Source organism: Rhinoraja longicauda, chromosome 27, assembly GCF_053455715.1.
Source record: "Rhinoraja longicauda isolate Sanriku21f chromosome 27, sRhiLon1.1, whole genome shotgun sequence".
NCBI lineage: Eukaryota > Metazoa > Chordata > Chondrichthyes > Rajiformes > Arhynchobatidae > Rhinoraja > Rhinoraja longicauda.
In genome coordinates this window covers 4,782,794-4,805,105 of record NC_135979.1, presented here as the reverse complement: position 1 = coordinate 4,805,105, position 22,312 = coordinate 4,782,794, and the positions used below count along the sequence as shown (strand labels likewise).

Here is a 22,312-nt window from a genome sequence, read left to right as displayed (position 1 = left end):
TTTGTTGGACTAATGCAAGTCATGCATCTGTCGGCAATGAGTAACTAGAATCATGTGAAAGTTGGGCATGAGTTTTGGATAGACAGGTGAATGATAGATGAAGGTTGGGCAGAACAAAACTGAAGCAGTCATGCCTCAATAGACACGAGGTAGAGTCTGACAATATAGTTGAAATAAAGGAACTTAGTAACAATTGCTCCCATTTCCAATAATTTCCTACAATGAGCTGAGCAGCTAAATCACTTCCAGTAGAATTCAACTCTGACTTTTCAGGAATTGACTGGGTGAAGTAACACTTCAATTATGAGCACATCTGCTCAAATTAGTCCCAAACCTTTTGGAAAATTATTAAATGTCCTTGTGGCGGCTCCCAAGGGTCGGGCCATACTACTACCGACCCCTCGGCACGGGAATGGACCAGTCCCGGGAGGCGGTCCTGGACTCAGGTATATAAGGACAAGGTTTGGGCGCCAAGCCATTCCGGCAGACTAGACCCGTCTGAGACCCACGATACAATAAAATATACCTTCCCGAAATACCTGGCTCCTTGCCTTTATCGACGCGCTACATTGGTGACCTCGACGGTCCATTCATTAGGATGGACAGAAAAGCAGAATCCGACCGCCCGTCCGGCTCGCAGGCCGACCAGGCCCCAGCTGTCGACGCGTTAGGAATCAAGCTCCCGACCTTCTGGACCACCCGGGCTCGCGTTTGGTTTTACCAGGCGGAGGCCCAGTTCCAGCTGCAGGGCATCACAGTGGATAACACCCGGTTTTTCCACCTGGTGGGAGCCCTTGACCAGGACACGGCCGAAGAGGTAACGGAGTCCCTCCAGGACTGCGCCTTTGTGTTCCTGCGCCGTGACGCCCACCAGGCGCCACTCCAGAGGCCATATGAAGGCCCGTACCGGGTGCTGGAGCACGGACAGACAACCTTTGTTTTGGACATGGGGGGCCGGCCGGAGGCCGTGTCAATTGACCGCCTGAAGCCGGCCCACTTAGACATCGACCAACCGGTGCGGGTGGCCCAGCCTCGGCCACGAGGTCGCCCCCCTTTGCGGGTCCCACCGCCTGTCCCTCCAACTGTGCCTCCGCCGGCCCCTCTGTCGACCGATTACCGTACGCGGTCCGGTCGGGTTGTGCGACCACCAGTGCGTTTCGTGCCTCCGGATCTGGGGGGGGGTACTGTGGCGGCTCCCAAGGGTCGGGCCATACTACTACCGACCCCTCGGCACGGGAATGGACCAGTCCCGGGAGGCGGTCCTGGACTCAGGTATATAAGGACAAGGTTTGGGCGCCAAGCCATTCCGGCAGACTAGACCCGTCTGAGACCCACGATACAATAAAATATACCTTCCCGAAATACCTGGCTCCTTGCCTTTATCGACGCGTCAAGTGGAAAGCCAGCTAGATCTCATATGCTATTGATCTGCTATGTCAATCTACTATGCTAGAGCCCAAATCAAAGGTTTTCCAATAGTTCCAAGACTGGTGGTTATAAAGATGGAAGGATGAAGCTATGCAAACCAAAATAAAGACAATTGGATATTTATCGGATCATTTTGTTGGACTAATGCAAGTCATGCATCTGTCGGCAATGAGTAACTAGAATCATGTGAAAGTTGGGCATGAGTTTTGGATAGACAGGTGAATGATAGATGAAGGTTGGGCAGAACAAAACTGAAGCAGTCATGCCTCAATAGACACGAGGTAGAGTCTGACAATATAGTTGAAATAAAGGAACTTAGTAACAATTGCTCCCATTTCCAATAATTTCCTACAATGAGCTGAGCAGCTAAATCACTTCCAGTAGAATTCAACTCTGACTTTTCAGGAATTGACTGGGTGAAGTAACACTTCAATTATGAGCACATCTGCTCAAATTAGTCCCAAACCTTTTGGAAAATTATTAAATGTCCTCATGAAATGCACTGTGTATCACATAATAATAAAGTTAGAACAATATAAACACTGATACCATATTTGAAACAGCTTTTTGATGTCAATCATATTCTTAGACAATCTACTTCCACCTACAAAGTACTGCTTATAACTGTCCCCAATTTGTTTTCTAGTGACTGAAATTTAATTTGTACTTTAAAAAAATCCTCATTCCAGTGACACAAAATCACATTCCTCCGACTTTTGATCCGTGCAATCCTCAAGTATTTCATCCATTGTTGACAGTTGCCTGTTTCACCTTAAAAAGCTGCTTTCCATTCAATTTATTCAATTACGCACAAATTTTTTTTAAACGAGTGGAATAAAATGCAATTTAGAGGAACTAATCTGATATAAAATGGTTTATTGCATGTTAGTACACTACTGATAAAGTTTGAAAAATAATCACATGAATTCCAATCACTTGCACTGAAAATATTGTTTAATCTTTACTCATAATTCTAAATAGCTTTATATAGTTAAGAAGGAAAGATAAAGAAAAAATCTAGAAGAATTATGGGCTAACAAAAGAGCTAAATTTCAATGAGACTGCCAGACTTATATTGTCTTTAGTTACTTCAATATACTTTCAGTCCATAATCATTGAAGATCTGCTATAAAATTTGCCTTTCAAACTACAAACCTACCTTTCTCTACACTTTTCTGGCCAACTCAGAGACCACATAACTTTGTAGCATTTAACAACATTTAGCACTCCTTATCCACTAAGATGAACAAGAGAAAGAGAAACATGCTATTTACACCATGCTCATGATTTGTGGCATTTACAGATCTTGTTATGCATCATATAACAGTGACCATGGAATTTGCCCAGATTGTAATAAGTAACAAAATATATTGATGTAATTTATTATCAACTTTATACAACTAACAAAAAATGCTTATGAGACTTGGTGTTAAGATAATATATATCTCCATTTTAGATCCAAGTAGTAGCAGCAGTCTATTACAGCAACAGAGTTACAAATCAGATACCATGCCACAATATTACAGAAGAGATATTTGGAAAGTTCAACAACATTTCAGTCAAGTTGCTGCATTAACATTATAAAACAGAACCTAAGTAAACTGCATAGCAGTACCGCCACTCTTCCTCCTTTAAATTCTATTTAAGTTTACCCACACTTACTAAAGTATCCAAGAGATGAACTCAGCACATTTTGGAACAGTTCCTGTACAAAAAACAGCCATGATTCACATTTATTCAGCATCTGTTGATCTGAAGTGATCCTCATCCACTGTAGAATAAATGTGTCCTTCGTTGCTAAGAAATTCCACAGCTTGCCTATATAAAACAAAATTGTAACACTAGATTTATTCACAAAATGCTGGAGTAACTCAGCAAGTCAGGCAGCATCTCGGGAGAGAAGGAATGGGTGACGTTTCGGGTCGAAAACCTGTTAAACCAAGTCTAGTGTAACACTAGACTTGGTTTAACAGGTTTATCGCAGGTATTTAAGCAACAAAAAAAAAGGACACTCACTTGATGGCAACAATGTTCATATTCTTAAGCGTTCTCCTCATGTAGTCAATGCTCATGCCTTCTTGCTCCCGACAATTTCGAATTAAATTCAATACCTAAATAAAGATTATAATGTTGGCATTACAAAACATGCAGTTCAGTTTTCAATTACAAGTTTTACTGATGGGAACATAAGGCATTGATTCCAGTATCTTTAAAAAAAAACATTCTGTTAACAATTAAGTAAAATTAAAGTATTAATTTGCAATTGCACTATTGTTAATAACTGACAGCCTGCGGTGTTTACTGTTCAGATCTTTGATAAGGCAAGGGAGAGAGATTTTTTATTTTTAAACTTCTTTTCAGCATTCCTTTTGGGGCAATTACCCCTCACACTAATCACACCAATTTAAATGGCGGCCTTAACAATGTTTCTTTCTTCACAATATCACCAGCAAATGCACATCAGATACAAAATAACATGACCAGTATCAATACATTTCCAGCTGCACCTAAGGCGTTGATATTTTTACATCCTTTTCAAACAGGGACAGAACTATGCATAATATTGCAAATATAATCATGCCAAGGATCAAAATATATTTTGAATAACCTCAAAGATAGACACAAAATGCTGGTGTAACTCAGCGGGACAGAGGAATGGGTGACATTTCAGGTCGAGACCCTTCAGACCTGAAACATCAGTCCAGATGGTCTCTTATTATTAATTTATTACATTCAGTTCCCAGATAACCTCCCTGACAAAGTGGTGAGTGGAAAATTAAAAGACATCGCAGAGATCTGCTGAAGTTGCTGAGAAAACTTCGCACGACACGGTGGCGCAGCGGTAGAGTTGCTGCCTTACAGCGAATGCAGCGCCAGAGACTCAGGTTCGATCCTGACTACGGGTGCCGACTGTATGGAGTTTGTACGTTCTCCCCGTGACCTGCGTGGGTTTTCTCCGAGATCTTCGGTTTCCTCCCACACTCAAAGACGTACAGGTATGTCGGTTAATTGGCTGGGCAAATGTAAAAAATTGTCCCATATAATCTTTGTAGGATAATGTTAATGTGCGGGGATTGCTGGGCCTGTTTTCGCACTGTATCACTGAATCTAAAAATAATCTAAAAAAAACTCTAGTCGTCAACATGACCTTGACGTTTAGGGAGAGAGTCCTGTTACATACAGTGTACTGCTGTGAAGTTGTGCAAGCATCTTGCATCAACTGTCACATCATCCTATGTCACTTGCATGCCCATTAATTAGAATTAAAAAGTGTTCCACAAAGGTAAAACATTGGATACACCAAGTCAAATAAAGAATTAAAGTGCCCAAACAGGTTTCTTGATGGGCTTTAATTCACCTGGAAATGATGGTGGAGTAATCGAATCCCAGGCACAAGTGTCATATTATTTTGCACACAAACAAGTCAACTCCAACAGATGCAATTTCTGGTTTTAGATTTTGTTTGAACAATGTGCATTTAAGGAGACACAAGATGGCATGTTATTAAACAAGTTTCATGCTTAATTTATTTTACCTGACTTTGTTGACTTGTTAGGCCATTCATCAGAGCATCATTAGCACCAGCATACATTCCAATTGCACCCCCCTCATTTCGCATTGAAGTGTGAAAAGCTGGAGCAGATCCCCCAGGTATAGGCTGTAAAACAAGACACCCAAGCTAAGCTTCATTGGACTACGAGGTTTGAATAAATATATGATTTACATTTTCAATTAACTTCATTTTCAATAAATTCCAACAGTATTCTTTCACATGGCATCCATGGCAAATGAATGACCATTTTTCTTTCCCCTATTATTCGTAATCCCTTACCCTATTCAATATCTCCACTCCTTATATAAAAGGTGTTGAGTAGTCAAGATAGGAATGTTTGTGTATGCAGAACCTATGACACACCCTTGATAAGAAAAATTACATTCTAATTTGCTATGGAAATTGATCCTGAATGTACACAATCGTTTTTGCGCACTAAAATAAATTAGGAGCAATGCTCCTTAGCTCATACAATGAACCTGCAATGTCAACTTATCTGATATTCATTCCACGAATAACTTTGGAGTTCGTCAATCAGGAATAAGTAGGATTGTCAATTTCATTCATGCGTCCCCCCCGACCACCAAGTGATACACATTTACACTTTTCTTTTCCAGTTAGAAACTTTACCAAAACCAATGTTAGGGCCAAATACCATTCAATAACTGACAATTATGAAGTGCAATATGATTTCTCACCCTGTTGCAGAAGTAAACGTTAGGTATCTAATGATAGTGTAAGGGCTAACATTACATGTGGGTTTTATTGCAGGAGTGTAAAAGCTCCAGCTCGGATTATTCCTGGGGCATCCTGTTGTCAGCATGGGAGCGCGGTTTATGGCTGATCGTATCCTCTGATATCAGCAACTGGCCTCAAAGCTTTGAAGTGTTAAGAAGAACATCTTGCCATATGGATTGCCCTTTGTTCCCAAGAAAGAAGAGGTCACGATGGACACGGAGGTCCCGAAAGACACAAAGATTTATAGGGCATTGTAAACTTGCCATATAAGGCAGTGATGGAAAAATACTGGCACATCTATTTAGGGTATAAAAGGTGTGTAAATGCAAGCTTTCGGGGAGAGAGACTACACTAGCTTCCTGAGCGTTTCTAAACGCTTCGGTATCTAGACACTCTCCCACCTGGGTGAGTAGAATAAAGAGGTTAAACGAATCCGGTTGTCTGCCTGTTTTTTTCTAATAGGCCACGGACTACAACATTTAGTCAACCACGAACGACTAAGAGGCAGCGGTGACTGAAACACGTCCGAAGGGGACAGAGTGCACTTCTCGACCGTTGTTCGAGACCCCGGACGTTGACGTCTTTCAGACACTGAAGTCCCTCATTTGGGGTTGATTTCGTGATCAACTGAGATTCACAGACGAACCGATAAGGATAAGGTTCCGGATTTGGAAGGTAAGGGGCGGTCACTCTTGTTGTCATTGTCTTGGTCTGGGTGGAATTGATCGTTTGGTAAGAGCGCGGAAAGAGCGTTTAGCATTTGAGCCCTCTGAGGGGGTGCTGTGAACTGTTTATGTATGTGCTGTTTATGTATGTTTGTGTGCCATTGTATGTTTGTTCTTAGTACCTAACTGATGTACAGCGCTTTGGTCAATGTGGGTTGTTTTTAAATGTGCTATACAAATAAAATTGACTTGGCTTGACTAGGAAAATAGAGGCAGATTTAGCCCAAAATCAAATTAATGCTGCAAGATGGGATTGGTTTGGTTTAGGATATTTGTGGGGGCCGATTCTCCATTATGGCAGTATCATTGTGTTAATTGTTGTGGTTCTGTTAATCTGTTATTGCTTCGGTCCATGTATATGCCAAATATTTGTCAATCGGCCACTTTAAAAGACTGTGATTATAGTATAATCAAAGAGGGGAATGTAAGGGCTAACATTACGAATGCAGTAATGTGGGTTTTATTGCAGGAGTGTAAAAGCTCCAGCTCGGATTATTCCTGGGGCATCCTGTTGTCAGCATGGAAGCACGGTTTATGGCTGATCGTATCCTCTGATATCAGCAACTGGCCTCAAAGCTTTCAAGTGTTAAGAAGAACATCTTGCCATATGGACTGCCCTTTGTTCCCAAGAAAAAAGAGGTCACGATGGACACGAAGGTCCCGAAAGACACAAAGATTTATAGGGCATTGTAAACTTGCCATATAAGGCAGTGATGGAAAAATACTGGCACATGTATTTAGGGTATAAAAGGTGTGTAAATGCAAGCTTTCGGGGAGAGAGACTACACTAGCTTCCTGAGCGTTTCTAAACGCTTCGGTATCTAGACTCTCTCCCACCTGGGTGAGTAGAATAGAGGTTAAACGAATTCGGTTGTTCTTCCTGTTTTTCCTAATAGGCCACGGACTACAACAATAGAAGGCCCAGAGTTTCTCAAATATTTTAGTACTCACCTGTGGTTTGTTTAGCAACAAGTGGGCCTGCACCACTTCTAGCATGTGTGATGTTAATTCATTCATGTCTTCCAAAGGCATTATCTTAAAAGCTACCAAGCTCTTCTTGTTCTACAAAGTACAATTGCAACAGGTTCAGAAATCTGTTCATATAGCATCTCAAAATATTTAGAAAATACCAAATATCATACTGCAAAACTAAATTACAATAAACTTGCTTTTTTTTTTCAAATAGGTCGATTAAATTTATAAACCACCAGGTGGCGCCAGCAATAGCTGGCTCGCTAATAGTCTGCCTGTCCCTTCCTTCTTCTGTAGTATGTTTGTATGTATGTATGTTTTTAGTGTTCTTTAGCTTGTTTTATGTGGGGGATGGGGGAGTTGGGGAAAACTTTTTCTAATCTCTTACCTTGGCGGAGATGCGATTTTTTCCGTATCATATCTCCGTCTGCACTGCGGCCTAACATCGAGAAGTTGGTGGCCTTTGCTGGAGACCGACGAGAGCTCCACTGCAGACTTACCATCACGGAGCTCGCAATCCCTGTCAGGATCGACTGTGTGGCTCCACCGCGGGTGCCTGCGGACTTTAACATAGTGAAGCTCGCGGTCTCTGGTCAGAGACTGGCTTCGGGAACTCCAAGTCGCAGGAGCTTCGACCGCTCCGACGCGGGGGGGCCTCGACCGCTGGCTGCGGGAGCTTCAATCACCCTGACTGCGGATGGTTCGACTGCCCCGACCGCGAGAAGAAAAAAAGAGTTTGGACTTTATTGCCTTCCATCAGTAAGGAATGTGGAATCCGCTGTGGTGGATGTTTATGTTAACTTTTATGTAGTTGTGTTAAAGTTTGTTTCTTAAAACAGACAACAACACAAACAGTTAAAGGTAAACAAAGCAAAAGCTTTCATTATTGTCAGACGGGAGTGGGGAACTAGTGCAAAGGGTACACAACCATACGCAGCACTCCCCGTGCTTCCACTCAAAGATACAGCATTTTTGCAGCATTTTTATACAGAATTTGTGGCAAGAATGTTTAACATATTTCCTTCAAGTCAATAACAAATTGTATCATACACAATATACTTGACACTCTAGTCATAAAATATTCCACACAATGAGTCATTAGTCAACGGTAAGGATCTTTATCGTACCACAGAAGGTCCTGTTTACACACTCCCACAAGTAGTCAACAGTTAACCACCTCCTAATTTCAGCGTGAGCATTGACCATCATCTTTCCCAGGCATTCTTCCCAGGCATAACAGGATATACTATCAGAGCCTGGCATACAAGCTTTAAGAATCACATTAATTGCATCCTGCCTGGTGCAATATTGCAAACATCAGCTATTCAGGACTCAAAGTTCAGCCTGATCCTGTTTATTCATTCTACCATTTTATTATTTCTGTGGTTTCCAAGGTTTGTAAGTTTCAGTTATCAGACACATCCTTACGAGCAATTAGCATTCCTCCACTTTCAACAATATCGAAGCCTCAAAAGCAAACAAGCAGGTTTGCAGACAATGGCCAAGCATCCCATCATGCAAAGGTAATAGGCATTAGCTCTTTCAGTTGTGTGTCTTGTTGCTTTTTTGTTTAGTATGGGCGGCACGGTAGCGCAGCGGTAGAGTTGCTGCTTTACAGCGAATGCAGCGCCGGAGACTCAGGTTCGATCCTGACTACGGGTGCTGCACTGTAAGGCGTTTGTACGTTCTCCCCGTGACCTGCGTGGGTTTTCTCCGAGATCTTCGGTTTCCTCCCACACTCCAAAGACGTACAGGTATGTAGGTTAATTGGCTGGGTAAATGTAAACATTGTCCCTAGTGGGTGTAGGATAGTGTTAATGTACGGTGATCGCTGGGCGGCGCGGACTTGGTGGGCCGAAAAGGCCTGTTTCCGACTGTATATATATGATATGATGATATGATATGATGATATGGCTGTAGAATTTCACTGTACCTTAATTGGTGCATGTGACAATAAACTGACATTGAATTTACAGTAAGAGTACCAGAAAAAGGACCTTGAACAATTCACCTATATCAATCCCACTGTCCATTCCTCAGCCTTCTCTGCCATTTCCAGAGTTCATCCAAATACTTAAATGCTATAACAGTACCTGCCTCACGATCCACTCAGGTACTTTGTTCAAAATATCAACCACCCCTGATGTGAAAAAAAATTTGCTCAAATCAAGATTTGCTTCAAATCTGCACACTCTAGTTAGAGGCATCTCTGCAAGGTGAAATGTTTCCGGTCCCAATTAATCTAATTGCCCTGGATTCCTTTGCTGACACCTTTCAGTCAGTCAAACGGGGCCCTGGCAAAAGTCTTGCTGAAGTTCATGCAGACTAAATTAACCTCACTGTCCTTCCTTATCAATTCTATAATCTCTGAATATATCCAATCCTATTGGTCAGGCAGGGTCTCCTCTTAGAGGTATGTTGACCATCCTTCATTATTTCCTACTTTTCTAAGTGCAGATTAATCAAGTCCCTCAATTTTTTACCCAATCATTATGCTACCATGATGTCAGTCTCCGTTTATCCCTACTTCACATCTTGAATAAAAAAAGTACATCTGCTGTCCTCCACCAGTTATCAAACGGCTTGTGTCGAGAAGATGTATGAATTTCTATCAGAGCTCCAGCAACCCCTCCCCCTCCTTGCCTCCCATAGCAGCATGGATACATCTCAGAGATTTTATCCATTTACAGTAACCTTCCAGAATGAATATAGAGGAATTTGTTTGTACAGACTGCAGAAAAGGGACTGACAGTCAGAATTAACATTATTCAAATCCTATCGCCCTCAGTTTAGTTCTCTTCTCAAATGAATATGAAATGCTTCCTTTATTCAGAAATAGGCGAAACACCTGATCACATTCAAGCTAAACATAATTCTGCAATTATGTTTTTAACCATAAAAATGTTAAGCACTGCTATGCAGATTTTGAAATTACAATAGCATTTATAGCTGTGCATTTAAACTGAACATTAATCAATAATAATAATAACAAACGAGATACAAAAACTGACCAAGTTCAATACATCAACAGGACAAAAAACAAAGACCTGTATCACCTGGAATGATCGGAGATGGCCAGCTACTTTTACATAGGTGCCTGGAGGAACCACAATATTCTCACTTCCAGCTTCCTGCATTAAAACAGAAATCAGTGAAAAACAAGGTGAAGCAGAATATTTTCAAGCAGGCAAGAGCAAATATAAACATGAAAGAATGGCAATTATAGACTTTTTAGAGAGTTTGGAGAAAGGAAAGAAAGGTTATATATTACGTCAATGGTCAGATGTACCAAGCTTCCAGTTCTTTAGTTTAGTTTAGAGGTGCAATGTGGAAACAGGCCCTTCGGCCCACCAAGTCTACGCTGACCTGCGATCATCCATACACTAGTTTTATCCTACACGCTAGAAGCCGATTCACCAACAAACCTGCACGGCTTTGGAATGTGGGAGGAAACCGGAGCACTTTGAGAAATCCCACACGATTACAGGGAGAATGTACGAACTTTATCAGGATCGAACCCAGGTCTCTAATGCTGTAAGGCAGTAACTCTAACGCTGCGCTACTGTGCCACCCATAAAACCATTATGGTCTGGAAAACCATTTTTCAAATGGCTATGATGATTGGGATGGCCTTTGCCAGTTTCACTTGAATCTCTCAAAATGTAACTAGAGAATCAACTGCAATGACATTTTTACCAAGAATAACAACCATTATATCAGTCAGCCCAAGTCATATTGGTTTGCAGTAGAGATCGCGTATCATTATCATTCATAACAATTCCATTTGTTCACGTTCTGCCCAGGGCCTCAAACAACTTCCCCTCAGATACCCATTCAATCCCCTTTTTAAAAGTGACCGTTTCCACCACACACAGATTACAAATACTCATGTTTCAAAGTTTTCCTGACATCCCCATATCACTTCAAATGTACCATTGGCTCGTGAACTATCAAAGAGAACTTCTATGTACTCCTAAACATTATGACCTTGGCACCACATCAAATTCTTCAAGTATTTGTTTTTCACCAACAACAAAGAGGTATTCCAATTCATCATTGTATCCAAAATTATTCATCCCTGGAACCATTCTAGTAAATCTTTCTTGCACACTTCCTAGATTATTCACAATCTCGCCAAAGTATGTTGACAATAACTGGAACAATATTCTCATCAGGGCTTATCCAGTGTATTACAAATATTCAAAACAACTTCCCAACTTTTGATCTTTGGTGCTGCATCATTATCTCTGGAAACTACAGAGATCCGTTCTTAGCCTTTTCCTTTCTTGTCAGGAAAGTCATTCAAAAACAAAGGTTCACACGTGCACTGATATCTGCCTCACCACCACTCAACATTTCCCATGCCACAGACTCGCCAACCTCACATCAATGGCCAATATTGCAAACCTGAAGCAATTGCCTTAGGTCCCTCCAAAAACTCAATTCCACTCTTATTAGCAATCATTTACACTTATAGTGAAGGAAGGAACTGCAGATGCTGGTTTAAACTGAAGATAGCCACACAAAATGCTGGAGTAACTCAGCAAGACAAGCAGCATCTCTGGAGGGAAGGAATGGGTGACGTTTCGGGTTGAGTCCTATCTTCAGATTGAAGAAGTGTCTCAACCCGAAACGTCACCCATTCCTTCTCTCATTGAGTTACTCCAGATTTTGTGTCTATCTTCACTTTACACTTCTTTGTCTCATTAACCCATCTCACTGGCAAACCTGACCTCAGCCTATCAGATATTCCATTTGTTTGATCAATCCCTCCCACCACCTTTGCTGCAATTTAAAAACAACCTTTGTTTTGTTCCTTCCCAGTTTTGATAAAAAGTCGGATCTAAAACATTAACTTTCCAAGAATACTGCCTATTTTGTTGGGCATTACCTGGCATTTACTTTGTTTCATATTACTTTTACCTGGGGTTTCGGATTTTCAACTCCCAATAGTGCCCCAGACTGTTTGCAATATAGATATTCTAACTCACCTGAGCACCATATTTGCACTTTTTCAACAGTGTACACTTCAGTCTTAACTGCATATCAGCTCACCTGCTGCTGAAATTTTCACTTATTCCCTTGTTATCTCTGGGCTATGGCAAAAAATTTATAGACCATTAATTTGAACTTCTTTCAAAATTTACACTTTAACCTGCTTAGCATCTGGTTCACACTTCAAATTTGAAAACAAGGATCCTAAAAGCTTGCCAATGTCTTACCCTACTTACTATGTAACCTCCAGCATACAACCCTCAGGTCTGTGCTCCTCTAATTTTTGCCCAGTCATATCTTCATCCATTTAATTATTAAGCACTGTAATTCCACTCATGTGTTTTTGCTCCTCTGAGATGCACTTTAAAATCCATCCCTTTGGAAAATGCTACGCTCAATATCCAAGCTCAACATCACACTTTTGCATTGTATCTTGAAAGACGGCCAAATGGTTTTTCTTCACTTTAGGTTCCACAAATGCAAATGTACATGGGTCTATGTTAGAACTGATCTTGTGACAGTGTACTTATTATACAAAGTCATAATTTGAATTATGTAAATTTTCTAGTTGAAACTACGAGACATATTGATGCAATCACAAAGAAAGCCTACCATCTACTTCCCCAAAAGTTTGATAATCAGCACCCAGAGGAATCCCACGCTGTCCCAACAGGGAGCTGTCAGGATCGAACTCAGGTCTCTAGCGTTGTAAGGTAGCAACTCTACCGTCACAAACTAGCGTCCAGAGTTATTGTGTGTTTTATGTCCTTTACTGTTACCAGTGTAATGTTTATTGACTTTTCCCCCCAATAGTACTTAACCCTTATTCGGTTATAGCGGACAATGGCAAATAACGGACATCATTTCCCCCCCCCCCCCCTCCCCGTGTGGTGCGTTATAGCAAAGGTTTACTGCATAAATTAAGCATGACTTACATCAGTATCCACCCACTGTCTCACATCCATAGGAGGTGCTGTCATATCATCCAACTTGTACAGGATATTTGTTGGGGCCTTTTCTGAGTCTCTGATCACACCAACCACGGTTACCTGCAAAATGCAGAGATAGATATAACTAAAAACAGAAAGATCTACAAAGCCTCAGGTCAGAAAGCAGATGTAGAGAGAACCTGCAAAGTATTTCCAGTATGTTTGGTTTTTACTTCACATTTCATATTGATTCTAGAAGTGTTCCAGTGGATTGGAGTATCAAATGTCACCCCATTATTTGAAAGATAGGTGAGAAACCTATGAGCTGCTAATCTGGGAAAATCCTGCAATCTAGAATGAAAGATGTGATAACTGAGCACCTTGAAAAGATTAATAAGATTGTGCAGAGACAGCTTGAAGTTAGGAAAGAAAAATCATTTTAACAAATTCACTGAATTCTTTGAGGATGTGACTAGCAGAAAGGTTAACAGGGAACCAGAGGATTTGGTTCATTTGATTTTTGGTTAACCTTTGATAAGGTCCAACAAAGGCAGTTGGTTACAAACTTAAAGCATGTAGAGATGAGAGTAACATATGGATATGGATTGAAAACTGGTTAAAAAAACTGGAAAATCTTTCTCAGCTTCACAGGCTGTGACCAGTGGGACACTATAGGAATTGATGTTTTGGTCATTGCTGCTCGAAATCTATGAAAATAATTTGGACGAGGAGACCAAATGTCACATTTCTAACTTTGCTGCAGATACAAAACTGGGTTGGATTGCGAGTAGGGAGGGGAGTGTATGCAAGCTTCAGGATTGTAGACAAGCTGAGTAAGTGGGTTCAATGTGGAAAAATGATAGAGAGAGATTTTGTATATTTCTAGATTGGTTTCATTTCTCTTAAATTATGGAGTGACATTTGCTACTCAAATCCACAGGAACACTTCCAGAACCAATACAATTTTAGAAGATGATTTCTAGTATTTACTATTTCAAAACTCTGGGACATTGAGATTTATCTTTATTCTTTTAATATTATGTACTTCTAGAGAATAAGATAACGGTCACAAATAACTTTCAGGTACAGGTCCACTGCGATTCTTACCCCCCCCCCCCCCCCCCAAATCTGGACAAAATCCCAGAAGTCCCACCGAAAATGTTGCGTCTAGGCCAGGTGAGACGGTCAATTTCGACCTCATTAGGACTTCCGCGGTCAAATTTACCTCCTGCGGCCGGGACTCTGAAACTCCAGCCTGGGCGAAACGAGCAGATCAGTTATCATAGCCGACTTATGCGGCCAATCGGCAGGTCAAATTTGCCATCTGCGGCTGGGGCTCTGGAACCCTGGACCAGCTGGAGCCAACAGATCCGTTCCCATAGGCGACCTCCGTGCCAACTTTGCAGGCGGTATCTTGTCGTCCCCTGCCCCCCACCCTCCCTCCAAAAGCAGTGACCTCTGTTACTACAGCAAAATAGATCGTCTTGAATGGCTCTGGAATGGCTGGAAAATCGGTGGTGGACCTGTATTACAAAGCAACTGTTACTAGAAAATTATGTATACTCACAAACTGAACGACATTTGAATAGTACTCCGCAGATATCAAATCAGAGTATATTTAATTGAGTTGAAGTTCTCATTCACCTGCGATAACTCCACTTCTCCAATTCTGAAAATATCCTCTGTTTGTATAGCCGACAACAGCTGTGACACGGTACATGGAACAATTTGCTGGGTCCGGGATCTCTATTAGAGTGAAAATAAAGATAATACAACAAGATCTTGGCTCATCAGATCAAATGTAATCATGTTAAAAGATTACTATTCACATACTGTTGTCCAATAAAAGATGACGAATTTGGTGGGCAATAACTGCTGGAGGAATCCTTCAGCTGTCTGAAGAAGGGTCCCGACCTGAGATCTGTCCATTACTTGCTCAGATGTTGCTTCACCCGCTGAGTTCCTCTAGCACTTTGTTTTGCTTAAATTTTGCAGCACCAGCATGAACCATTTTAATGCACAATATGAAAATGTAGCAGTATTGCTACCTATTAATCATTTAACAATTGTGATTTTTCCCAAAATCAACTCTTAAAATATTTCATCATGCACTTATTAAGAACACATGTTCACAAAGCCTACATTAGTGTTCCTCTTAATCTAACCAGTACCACCAAAAGAGCACTGTTGACGCTCTAGTATCACAAACCCCTGTAACTTTAAAGCAACATTTGCTGGGACTGGGTACTGCTTTGCTCTACTGGAAATCTTGCCTCCCCGATCCCTAGGTTTTATGGTACCTCAATATGGTCACTCGCTTGAGATTTTACCGTAGATAAAAATCTGGGTTAAAGAGCGATGCAGTCAAACAGACGGGAAAAGACAGCAACTTCCATGACATCCAAGAAGAGGCAATTAAATCATTTGTATGGTCCAGTTCTGTCAGTATGCAGAGCACATGTTGCCAATTCCCAGCAGTAGAGCCTTATACTGCAGCCCTTACCCCCCTGATAGGTAGCCTCTCCTCATCATGGTTAATTCATTTCTCCATGCTTTTAGAGGGCCTTGGTTCACATCACGTTCATGCATGGTGGTCATAACAAATGGGGAGGATAGTAATTTGGGCTAGGATCCCAGCTGAGCAGCAGGAGGAAGTGTTTGCCCTCATCCGTCTGTACATAATGCTCTAATGACCTCTATTGGTGCTCTCGTTTTGGAAATATCCCCATTGTTAAGCAAAGTACCTATGTACTGCAGTTTCACATACATTTTCATTATATCCGAATTATCAAAAAAAATCCAGCTGTTATTTTTGTTCAGTTATAACATTAAAAGAGGGTGGGGTCAAATTTATAGGTTCTAAACATATTGTAAACCAAAGTTAATGCAACACCTATGACTGCCATTTAAACAAGACCACAAGATTTTCCATATTTTGAAAAGGTGCACCTTTTGATGAACTTACATTTTTTCTGTCACTCTGGCTACCTCCAGCCGGAGAGCCAAATCCTCCAGGTGATTGCATGTATCCTCCTCCTCCTGCACCACCATCTCCAGAATTTCCATAACTACCATCAAAAGTACCTAGTAAAACAGTATTAGAAATCAGCCACAGAAGTTTTAAAAAAGCCATCTGCCTTAAATATCTACTTATTTTTCTTTCCAAAGGGGAATGCTTTTCCCCCCAGATGATATCATCTCTGGAAAAAGCCAGTATATAAACCCTATCCCTAATTTTCCTGGAGGAGTAGCTGGCATTCCATAAATCTTCCAGGAAGAGTTCCAGGAAGTGGAGCCAGCGATAATGTATTTTCATGCAAAGATGGTGTGCATTAGCAGGTGGTGATATTCCAACATCCCTACTGCCTTTGTTCTTCTTGGTGGAGACATTACTAGTTTTAGAGATGCTGTCAAAGTAACCTGGAAGTTTAACGGCACAGCATTTTATAGAGGTATACACTGCAGCCACGGTGCCCCAGTGACAGGTATGGGATGCTAATTAAGTGGACAACCTTCTTCCGCATGATGTTGAACTATTTGAGTGACACTGATGTTGTTCTGCATGATGTTGAACTATTTGAGTGACACTGATGTTGTTCTCATACATGCAATTGCAGAGTATACCATCAAGCTCTGACTCGTACCCTGAAGAGGGTGCAAAGGGTTTGAAGTGTCAGGAGGCAACTCACTCACTGCAAAATACCTGCTCTCTGAGCAGATCTTGCAGCCACAATATTTATGCAATGATCCAGTTGCATTTAAGACTGGTGACCCACACAAGATAATAGCAAAGGGATACTTGGTGATGGTTATGCCACTGAATAAAGTACAAGTAGCTAGACTCTTTGTTGAAGATAGTCATCAGTTGGCACTAATGTTATTTGTCCTTTATATGCACGTCTGAACGCGGTCTAGGTTTTGTTGCATGCAGGCACAGGCTACTTAATTTGCTAAGTTGCAAATATAATTGAATCATCCATTTGATTAAAATATATATCATGCAAGATCATTGATGAAGCAGTTGAGTATAGGATATTGCCTTGAGCAACCATTCCTGTGTTCATCTACAATTAGCTTATACCTTTGCAGCACAAGGTCACTCAACCTAAATGGGTTCATTAACCTACTGGCACATCTCTAGGTTGTAGAAGAAAATAGAAGTACCAAGAAGAAACCCACACAGCTACAAGATCATGCAAACTCTACAGATAGTGCCGATTACCTACCTAGGCTACATCAATAACACCTTCAAAACCCTTAACCTCTACTGCCAAAGTGTATGGGAGAACACCGACCTTCGACAAACACAAGGTACGTAGGTTAATTGCCGCTAGCATATAGGTGAATGGGAGAATGTGGGGAGAGTAAAACTGGGGTTAATGGGACTCAGTGGGCTGAAGGCTATTTCCTTGCTGTGTGACTCTATGACAGCCATCTTCCTTTGTACAAGGTATAACAAAGTTCAATTTGATGCTAAAGACTTATTTTAACCAGCGGTCCTCACTCACTCCTCACATCTGATTTGATGCTAAAGACGTCTTTTAACCAGCGGTCCTCACTCACTCCTCACATCTGATGGTGGTCAATGATCTTCCACTCACATTGACAGTAAAGATCAAGTTTTTGAATGGTAATATAGTCCAGGAAGGTAATCAGCCCCAGTGTCCCCTCCACCATTCCTGTAATCAAGAGATTTGTCTTTCTTCCACCCAGACCAGTATCCCATCTTTACTCCAGAATGGTTAATTGTCATAAGTACCGACAACAGAACAATGAAATTCTTATTTGCAGTAACATAACAGGCCTGTAAATGCAATATATATATATATATATATATATATATATATTCCTTTATTCGTCCCACACCAGGGAAATTTAGTGTTACAGCAGCAAAGTGGATAGCAAGAGATCATTCATTATAAATAAAAGTAAAGACAAGGATAAATTGTCATCAGTTTACTGTGTATTCCTTAACTGTTACTGTTGACTCGTCTGCTGGGAGCAGTGCTGGTTGTGCAGTAATATATAATAAACAATTCAATAAAATAATAACTCCAAACTAGTGCAAAAATAGCCCAAAGTGCTTAGTGCAACTAAAGACAGTCCATAGTTCAGGTACACATCGCGTCATGCTCAGGAGCCTGATTGCTGTCTCAGTTTTTAGATTCCAATACTTTCTTCCTAATGGTAGGAGTGAAATGTGAACATGACCAGGCTAGTGTTGGTCTTTAATGACATTGGCTGCTTTTTTTTTTTGAGGCAGTTCCTCCTATAGATCTCTTCAATGGTGGGGAGGTCTGTACACGAGATGAACCAAGCAATGTCCACCACTATGAATAATCCTGGATATTCAAGTTGCCAAACCAGATCATGATACAACCAGTCAATATCCATTTAAAAAGGACACAAAGTGCTGGAGAAGTCAGCGGGTCAGACAGCATCTCTGGAGAAAAGGGAAATGTGACATTTCAGGTCTAGAGCCTTCTTCGGACTGAAGGGTCTCGACCCAAAACGTCACATTTTCCTTATAAATAGTTCCTCATTTCTACAATATGCATTCAATATTTTTTACATTTACATTTTAAATGTAAAGTTAATATTGAAATTGCAGATCCCAGCCAATTCCCCCCTTCCTTAAACCCAAGCTTATTTCCTCTAAGACCGCAGGACCCATTCTGATAGAGTAAACTCCCAACCCCATGCAACTGACACAGTAATATACACAAAATGCTGGAGTAACTTAGCGCGTCAGGCAGCATCTCTGGAGAACAAGGATGGGTGATGTTTCGGGTTGAGACCCTCCAGCTGGACCACACCACTGCCCGATCACCACAGGGCCAAGACCCAGGATTCCATCGCCGCCATACCCTATGCTTCCATCTCGTCTCCCTCTCCTCCGACTCAGTCTGAATTGGGGGCTCTACCCAAAACATCACCCATTCCTTTTCTCCAGAGATGCTGCCTGACCCACTGAGTTACACCAGCGTTGTGTGTCTATCTTTGATGTAAACTAGCATCTGCAGTTCCTTCCTAAATAATGCATTTTTCACTCTGCATCCCAAGTTCATTAGATGCATGTGTAGTCACACAGCGTGGAAACAGGCCATTCGGCCCAACTTGTCCACACCGTCCAACATGCCCAACTACATACGTCCCACCTACCTGCATTTGGACCATATCCCTCTAAACCTGTCCTATCCATGTACCTGTCTAAATGTTTCTTAAACGTTGTGATGGTACTTGCCTTAACCACTTCCTCCGGCAGCTCGTTCCATACACCCACCACCCTTCGCGTGAAAAAGTTACCCCTCAGATTCTTATTAAAATTGCCACCCTCACTTTAAACCCAACTGCATTTAATAAACTAAACTGAACCTATGTGTAGGAAGGAACTGAGATGTTGGAGTAGCTCAGCGGGACAGGCATCATCTCTGGGGAGAAAGAATAGGCGACATTTCTGGTCGAGACCCTTCTTCAGACTTCACAGCTCAATCTGAAAGCGGGTCTCGACCCCAGAAACGTCACCCATTCCTTCTGTCCAGAGATGCTGCCTGTCCCGCTGAGTTACTCCAGCATTTTGTGTCTATGTTCTCGATTCCCGTACGCCGGGCAAGCGAAATGTTCCACAAAATGCTGGAGTACAGAGCACATGGGAAATGTTAGCACATCACTTTAAGGCAGGTAAAGACGGCAGGTCGGTTGCGAGGTGACCGAGCCGAGCCGAGCCGAGCCGGTGTGGCGCGCAGCCAATGGTCGCACTCACCCGCGCTGTTCCACATCATCCCCTCCTCAGCCAAGCACCCGGCGGACGAAAACTGGCCGCGGGTGCGCGCCCCGCCAGCCGAAAGCCCGCCAAACAGGCCTCACCCACTCGCTCGCCTTCTTACTCAGGGCCCCAGGCCCTCCCTCAACCAATCGGCAGCCAGGATGGCGAGGGGTGGTGTGACCTCCCTCCCTTCGGGAGCGCGCACCTACTGCCAGCAGTGAAGCATCTTTGGCCGCTGACATGTCTCATCCTGGCGGAGCCGCTGCCTCCCTTTCAGTGGTTTTAGTTTATTTTCGTTTAGAGTTGCAGCGCGGAACCAGCGATCCCCGCATATTAGCGCTACACACACACACTAGGGACAATTTACATTTTTACAAAGCCAATCAACCTACAAACCTGTACTTCTTTAGAGTGTGGGTTGAAACCAGAGCACCCGGAGAAAACCCACGCGGTCACTGGGAGAATGTACAAACTCCGTACAGACAGCACTATTAGGATCGAACACGAGTCTCCAGTGCTGTAAGGCAGCAACTCCACCGTGCGAGGTTGCTAACTTTTCCGATGCTCCGTGGAGAGCTCACATGCATCTAACGAACTTGGGATGCAGAGCAAAAAATGTCTCTGGTGCTGTGACGCAGCAACTCTACCCACTGCACCACTGTGCCTCCCTCCATTCACCCTCAAACAATCGAGGAGCCCAAGACTGAATACATTAATGTTTAGGAAGGAACAGCAGATGCTGGTTTACACCAAAGATAGACACAAAATGCTGGAGTAACTCAGCGGGACAGGCAGTGTTTCTGTTTCTGGTTTCTGTTTCTGGTTTCTGTTTCCTACTGCACAACCGCCAACAGCTGGGCTATCTGGTGCAGGTTTACTGAGAGAAGGAATAGGTGACGTTTCGGGTCAAGACCCTTCTTCAGACTCAGTTTATAAACCTCCAAGCCAGGAATCAATCTTGTGAACCTTTTTTTGCATCCTTTTGTAAATAAATCCTTAGCTGGGGTGACCAGAACTGCACCCAATATTCCAGAAGAGGTTAAAGACCAGCCATAAACGTATTAAATGGTAGACCAAACATGAAACCATAAAATGATCTCCTCTTGCTTTTACTTTTTATTTTCTTGTGTTTTTTATTAAGGAGACATATACTTAAATTAATTGGCAGAAACTCATGGGATTTAAAAACATCACTCGACTGGTCACTGTCGCAAAGGGTAGTATAGGCAGAAATACTCAACTGCACTTAAGAAGAACTTAAAGCCATGGCCTGCTGAAATTGGGATGAACAAACAGTTCTCTTTTCTAACTGGCTTGGACCTCCTCTGCGCCATGGATTTTTATGGTTTGTTGATTTTTTCAGTTGATTTGTGTTCTGGATACAGAATCATAAATTCATATCTAACTGTCGTTCATGATAGTGAATACAAAAGTTTTCAATAGGTTTACTGTGGTGGAACTACTTATATTTTAATAGGATAGAGAGTATAGCATGGGATTTGATCCTTCAGCCTGCTGGGTCCATATCGGCTGTCAGCTACGCATTTATACTAATCTATATCAATCACATTTTTATGTTTCCTCCACATTTTTATTAATTCTCCCAGCAGGCATCTTAGAGTGTTTCCAGTATTTTTCCAATTGTGATTACAGTCATAATGTAGGAAATAAAACCTGTGATCTTTTGCATAGGATAAATATTGGCCAAGACGTTGGTCTTGCTGATCTTTGATATATTATGGTAAATTCTGGCTGTGATACTGAAACTCTAGCCCATTCTCCGCTGTGTGCCCTAATAGGGGTCAGACAACGTGTCAGTTTAACATCGGATCCAAATTTTGCCACCTCTAAAAATGCCACACCTTTGTTACTATTTTGGATTCCAGTGTATATTTTGTGTTGAAAAACTCTGGACTTCGATGTACAACCTTTGGACACAGAACCCAGAGTGTATCCACTGAGTCCCAGCAAGTAGTAACTAACAGTAAACTTTTAAAAGCCAGTACATTATTCATTAATAAAAAATAATCAGGGTGGAGGAAAACTAGATTAGTTTCTGCTGAGAATAAGAATCTGCCCATTAAAATGAGCTTTATCTTGGTGCAATAAGACTGTCTTGACCTTTCAAGGAGGATATTGCCTGAGTATTAACTTTCATTGCTTGGAGTCACGATACAACTTAAAACTCGAGAACATTGTTCATAAT

At 41.8% G+C, this 22,312-nt stretch overlaps 2 protein-coding genes across 2 annotated transcripts in view; one reads left to right on the top strand and one right to left on the bottom strand.

Annotated features, from left to right (window-relative positions):
* The window catches only part of themis2 (thymocyte selection associated family member 2), a 47,519-nt gene extending 43,219 nt beyond the window's left edge, over positions 1-4,300 (top strand). The window contains exon 8 of the transcript XR_013548981.1: positions 4,166-4,300. The gene's annotated coding sequence lies outside the window, so the exon portion shown is untranslated. The remainder of the gene's footprint in view (positions 1-4,165) is intronic.
* Positions 1,586-20,197, bottom strand: rpa2 (replication protein A2). Its single transcript, XM_078423126.1, has 9 exons — positions 20,104-20,197; positions 16,306-16,424; positions 14,985-15,086; positions 13,347-13,460; positions 10,473-10,547; positions 7,396-7,506; positions 4,964-5,086; positions 3,445-3,539; positions 1,586-3,246 (listed from the first exon to the last, which is right to left on the bottom strand). The coding sequence occupies exons 1-9, from the start codon at positions 20,120-20,122 to the stop codon at positions 3,162-3,164; spliced, it is 843 nt and encodes a 280-aa protein (XP_078279252.1). The 5' UTR covers positions 20,123-20,197; the 3' UTR covers positions 1,586-3,161.
* Positions 20,198-22,312: the final 2,115 nt, after the last annotated feature.